Source organism: Prenolepis imparis, unplaced genomic scaffold (assembly GCF_030444845.1).
Source record: "Prenolepis imparis isolate NDT839.2.m4 unplaced genomic scaffold, iyPreImpa1.0 SCAF_386, whole genome shotgun sequence".
In the NCBI taxonomy this organism is placed as follows: domain Eukaryota; kingdom Metazoa; phylum Arthropoda; class Insecta; order Hymenoptera; family Formicidae; genus Prenolepis; species Prenolepis imparis.
This window is the reverse complement of record NW_028141544.1, coordinates 19,107-25,197: the sequence shown is the minus strand read 5'-3', so window position 1 is coordinate 25,197 and position 6,091 is coordinate 19,107. Positions and strand designations below refer to the sequence as shown.

At 33.1% G+C, this 6,091-nt stretch overlaps 1 protein-coding gene across 1 annotated transcript; it reads right to left on the bottom strand.

Annotated features, from left to right (window-relative positions):
- Nucleotides 1–893: 893 nt before the first annotated feature.
- LOC145948430 (uncharacterized) lies at nucleotides 894–2,340 on the bottom strand (the record flags this gene model as incomplete). The annotated part of the gene is made up of 3 exons (XM_083058123.1): nucleotides 2,216–2,340; nucleotides 1,653–1,987; nucleotides 894–1,508 (listed from the first exon to the last, which is right to left on the bottom strand). Coding segments are annotated over exons 1-3 (1,075 nt in total), but the record flags the coding sequence as incomplete, so codon positions are not given.
- Between the last annotated feature and the right edge of the window lie 3,751 nt (nucleotides 2,341–6,091).

The following is a 6,091-nucleotide window of genomic DNA, read 5'->3' as shown; positions in this document are numbered from 1 at the left end:
GCCATATTTTCAGGATTTACAACATTGTTATGTACAAAGTCCTCAATCATAAAATCTTTGTATTTATTCCAAATAGTTGGTACATCTGTTGGAGTTCCAAAGATGCAAATGTAAGCAAATAATTCTCGAAGTTGTGCAGGCATATTCGATTCTGTTGCTTCTTCCAGCGTTTTTTCCCAAAGATTATCAGTTTCTACCAAGTTTTTTGCAATTGCTGCATCCTTAAATGTATTATAAAGAACTCCATTTACAGTTCTCAAATCATCAAAACATTTAGCTCCAGTCACATGTAGTAGAAGAAGACGGAGATAAAATCTCTCAATATCTTTTATGCTTACTGTATAGAGTCTTGAAATTATTTTTTCACCACCTTTTTTGCGTGGCTTCCACTTAGTTTCTTTTTTATCGTAGACATAATGATAAGGAATATCTGTGTAAAGAAACTGCACTGCATTTTCATCAGATTGATTTAATTTTAACCATGCAGTCAGCGTAGTATCTCGATTGAGCTCTCTTTGAGCAGCTTGCTCTTCATTTCCCGCTCGAAAATAAACCATTTGGCGATTAGGCAAATGAACTGCCAGTCTTATTACTGTGTGAGACTTCATGAACAGATCATATCCGTTCAGTCTCCACATTGCTTCTGGAGCACTAACGTATCTTGCATCCAGGAATGAGTTAACTTCATCTATTCTAATGAATCTTGTGCCATCTCGTGCCTAAGAAAAATGTCTGCAGTTCAATTGCAGCACAGTCAAATCCTTTATGAATATATTTGTATAAATATTTTACACTCTTCACTGATGAACATATTTCCAAATATATATGTCGATTATATTTCATTATTAAATATGGTGAATATGGGACCACCCATCGATTGTCAATTTCTTTGCCTCTGACGATGTATTTTTTCCCAATATTCCTACGTTGATACATAGGATAGCCATTCACATTAGCATTAGTTTCTTCACGAAATTCTTTTGGAAAACCTTTTGAACATTTTCCATCTTCCCCAGTGCAAGAATATCTCATTGAGGGATCTCCACATGGACCGTGAATCATGTGTTTCAAAACTTTTGCATTAAGTTCTGGATATCTTTCTTCGTCAGGGATTTCAGCCCATACCATCATGTCAATGACTTCTTGAAGTCGGGGCTTATCTTCATCACTTAACATTGCAAGTAAATGCAAATGTGGAAGCCCTCTTTTTTGAAACTCAATCACGCCTGCATAAGCTATAATATTTCCAAAAATTTTATTTTGGATTAAATCCTTTAAAACTTCTTTGACATCCAAGTTAAATGTTTTAGCGACTAAATCAGGTCGAAACTCTATTAGACATCCATCAAGGTTATCCTTAATTTCTGGACATTGAGGATTGCAAGTCATGGTAAGAAAAATGTCTGGTTTACCAAACTTTCTGACTAAAGACATGGCATCTTGGTATCTTTCTTGCATGTTCCTTGGACTGCCCATAAATGAAGATGGTAATATTACAGGTATACCAACTGTAATTCCTTCATTTTGTGCTCAATTATCAAGGTGATCCATTAATCCTGAATAAAGTTCAGCTCTTAATTGAGGTTGATTCAATTTAATATAATTAAGCCTATTGGCTTCAGTTTTCATATATGCATCAAGTATAAATTGACATCTCAATTTTCCTGCCCTTTTAAATTGGCTAAATTCGACTCTTGGTGCCAGCAAGTGAGCATCCATTTGACTTATCTTAAATCCTGGATATTTAGGATTATATGATTTAAGTTCTGAATGCCATCCATCGTTACCATATGGATATAACAATGGATAACACATTGGGTCACATCTTTTGTCCAAAATTGATATTTGTTGAACATCGTTCGAATTTTTATTATAAATCCTAATGTTTCTTTCAAATGGAGGTTCACCATCTACATTCTGAAAGACCACAGCTATTTCATTAGCTTGTGGAGCATTGTATCTTCTTTGATCATGTTGAGGATCTTTTCTAAATGACAACATTAAATTTATTGTTTTATTGCCTATTGGATTCAGATCTTTTTCAACTTGACGCATCATCTTGAAAGTTTTTGCAAATTCATTGCATTGAACCATAAAACATGACAAATCTTTCATTATTTCTGGATCACACTCTTGATTAGCTTTGTTATTCATTCTATGATTTATAGCTTCTTCTGTATCTAAAAAGTAAAGTTGTGCAAAGCGCGGAGCTTGCCCATCCGCTGGGCGCATTGCCGTCGAGGTCAAATGATGATATTGCCCATGAATTTTCAAGCAATAAGGAGCATTGTTCACAACATCCAATGGATTTCTATTTCCCGGGGCACCCATGGAAGCCATAGCTAAAGCGCTGTTATATGAACGAATATTACTAAGGAAATTTTTTGATGCATAATTATTTCCCATGTATTTCTTTAAGAAAATCAGGACAATTTATTTGCTTTAATTTAAGCTTGCCCTTTTGACAACAATATGTAAATTTTCCATCTTTTGATTTTTCACATTCAAAGTTTAACGATTTACAAAATTGGCATTCTATATTCATTTGGCCAAGTGTATGATCTGGCACATTTATTTCATCATCCTTAGCAATTAAAGCAATGTGATGATTTAATTGTCTAGTTTCTTGCCTTCTCTGAGCTTGTCTCTGGGCATCAGCTTCGAGTCGTTGAAACCTTGCTTCGTCATTTTCATTGACTCTCTGCTGAGCATGTCTCTGGGCATCAGCTTCGAGTCGTTGAAACCTTGCTTCGTCATTTTCATTGACTCTCTGCTGAGCATGTCTCTGGGCATCAGCTTCGACTCGTTGAAACCTTGTTTCGTCATTTTCATTGACTCTATGCTGAGCATGTCGCTGGGCATCAGCTTCGAGTCGTTGAAACGTTGCTTCGTCATTTTCATTGACTCTCTGCTGAGCATGTCTCTGGGCATCAGCTTCGAGTCGTTGAAACCTTGCTTCGTCATTTTCATTGACTCTCTGCTGAGCATGTCTCTGGGCATCAGCTTCGAGTCGTTGAAACGTTGCTTCGTCATTTTCATTGACTCTCTGTTGAGCACATCTCTGTGCATTAGATTCGAGTCGTTTAGACCTTTCTTCCGAACTCTCAATTTTTCGCCTTTGTCGTGAGCGCTTGTTTTCGCGACTCACTTTATATAAATTTCCTCTTTTTCTCTTTTGAGGCATACTTTTCTGCGTTGTATACGTAGGTATATTATACAAATTGATATATAACTATACTTTTTTTCAAATATATAATGATATTATTTCTTATAATTGATATATATTTAAGAAGGTAATTACTTTATTTTATAAAGCAATAATATTGCTCGACTTTATAATAATTTTTTATTTTGTCTTTCTGTTTGACCTTAAACTACTTATTAATCAATCAATCGATTTTTTTGATCAATCTTTTCTTTTTCATGCTTATTCTGTTTTATATAAATTCTATATATAAGCGCACAGCAGCCGTTTTTTACAGGCGCACAGCAGCCTTTTTTTACATGCGCACAGCAGCCTGTTTTTACAGGCGCACAGCAGCTCTGCATCGGCGCACAGCAGCCGTTTTTTACAGGCGCACAGCAGCCTTTTTTTACAGGCGCACAGCAGCCTTTTTTTACAGTCGCACAGCAGCCTCTTTTTATAGGCGCACAGCAGCCGTTTTTTACAGGCGCACAGCAGCCTCTTTTTATAGGCGCACAGCAGCCTTTTCCTATGATTTAATTTATCTATAGTATATCTGATAAATATTTTTTTTTTATTTTATAAAAATCTAATAAAACTTTATTTTTTTTTAAAATTTTACAAATTTTAAGCAAATTTATTACAAATCTATATATTAGGTATATATTTACCAAAGTAATTTTTCAAAGTTGAAACACGTGAAATTGTGTGGCGATTAATATAATAACAAATTATTATTAAGTCAATAAAATTTTTATTTTAAATATTTAAATTTATAAAACGCAACGCGAATTAAAATATACATAAGTGCATAAACAAAATTTATATAGATAGGCTTTGACTCCCGCGCAAACCGCTATAAGGCTTTGAGGCTATACGAAGCGCGGTCTTAAAAATTTATTAAACGCAACGCTAATTAAAATATCCGCAAGTGCATAAAAAAATTTAGACAGATAAATTTTAAGTCCTCCGTGAACCACTATAATACTTTAAGGCCGCGCGAAGCGCGGTCCGAAAAGTTTATAAAACGCCACGCAAATTAAAATATCCGTAAGTTATAAAAAAGATATTGATAGATAATCTTTGAATCCCGCGCGAACCGCTATAATAATTTGAGGCCGTGCGAAGCGCGGGCCCAAAAGTTTATATAAAACGCCATGCAAATTAAAATATCCGTAAGTTATAAAAAAGATATTGATAGATAATCTTTGATTCTTGCGCGAACCGCTATAATAATTTGAGGCCGCGTGAAGCGCGGGCCGAATAGTTAATATATATAGTTTTATATATTACTATTTAAAAAATTTACCGTCTCTTCCTTCACTCTCTTTCCTTAACGTTTTAACATTGTCTGTCATTAACGTTTCTCGTAAACTTTTAAACCTTTGACTCCTTCTTCTTTCTTGTTCCGAATACATTTATTAAAACATTTATTAAAACATTTTCTATTTTATTCGATTTACAATGACATTTAATGTTATTTAACGTGAAATCATCTACTTATATATATAGATCATTTATAAAATGACTCACGTAAAGAAATAAAAACTCGTATCACTCCTAAGGTGTAATTTTTACGAAATAATACGTACAACAAAGAATAAATAAACCATTAATTATGAAAGATCGTAGATAATTAATTACGCGACCTGATAATAATATTAATTCTAATATTATAATTCTAATATTATGATTGCGTTCGGTATATTTAAAAATTTTTTGCGATTGCATTTTAAAAATTAATTCAATGATAAGCCGAATGTTTCGCGAAAATTTTTTTTGCTTAAATCAAAACTTTAGCCGAATCTCGTATTTTTTGTTGAAACTGGCCGTAATCGAAAGCTTAACCGAATTAGGTCGGACACTAACGATAATCTATATATCTATATATATACACACACACACACACACGCACACGCACACACACGCACACACACGCGCACACACACACACACACACACACACACACACACATACATAGATTGATATATATAGATATATATATATTGACAACATCAAAAAAAATATATTAGTTACCTTCTAAAAATTTTAAAAATTTTATTTCAAGTTTCGAGATTGACAACATGAAAAAAAATATAGTAGCTATAAATAATCCCCTATAAATTTGCAAAATTTTCATATTAATTTCAAGAAAAATTATCAATGAGTACCAGTCCAATTCGTGTAAATAATCCTTTAATTTAGATGCCGTTACTATGGTAGCATTTTCAAATATTTTTTTAGTTCATGTCATACGCATATTTTTTCTCACGACATATCGTGTAGGTTATCTATACATACAATATAATACATCAAAATGTCTCAAGAAACAGAAAGGAACAGCGAGGATGCGTGCAATCAACATGATGTAAGTAAATTTAAATTTTAAATAAAGAAAAAGAAAGAAATAGAAGAGTGACATAATGAAAGTGACATAATTATAACAGAAATATATAGATTAAATTGACAGGATGAAAGAAATAATGAGATAAAAATAAAGAAATAAAGAATTAGCTTTATATTTGATATTTGTTATGCGCGAGAGATCATCAATTTATATATATATTTCTTTGTAGAATAACATCATTAGCGAAGATGCACTTAATTCCGAAAATAAATTATTAAAGACGGAAGTGCAGGAGTTGCAGCGGAAACTTGCTGCTGCTTTGGCGAAGCAAACATCACATCCTGCAATATCTTCACAACCTGCATTGGCTGAACCACAGCCTGATAATCCACATCCTGAAAATTCACAGCCTGAAAATCCTCAGCCTGACAATCAACAGCCTGCAGTGGTACCAGAAGAAATTAAAAAGGATACATTCCGACGTAAGTATAAAATAATAAATAATAAATAAAAATTAATTTTAAATAATATAGTTAAATAAAAAATAAAAAATTTTAATT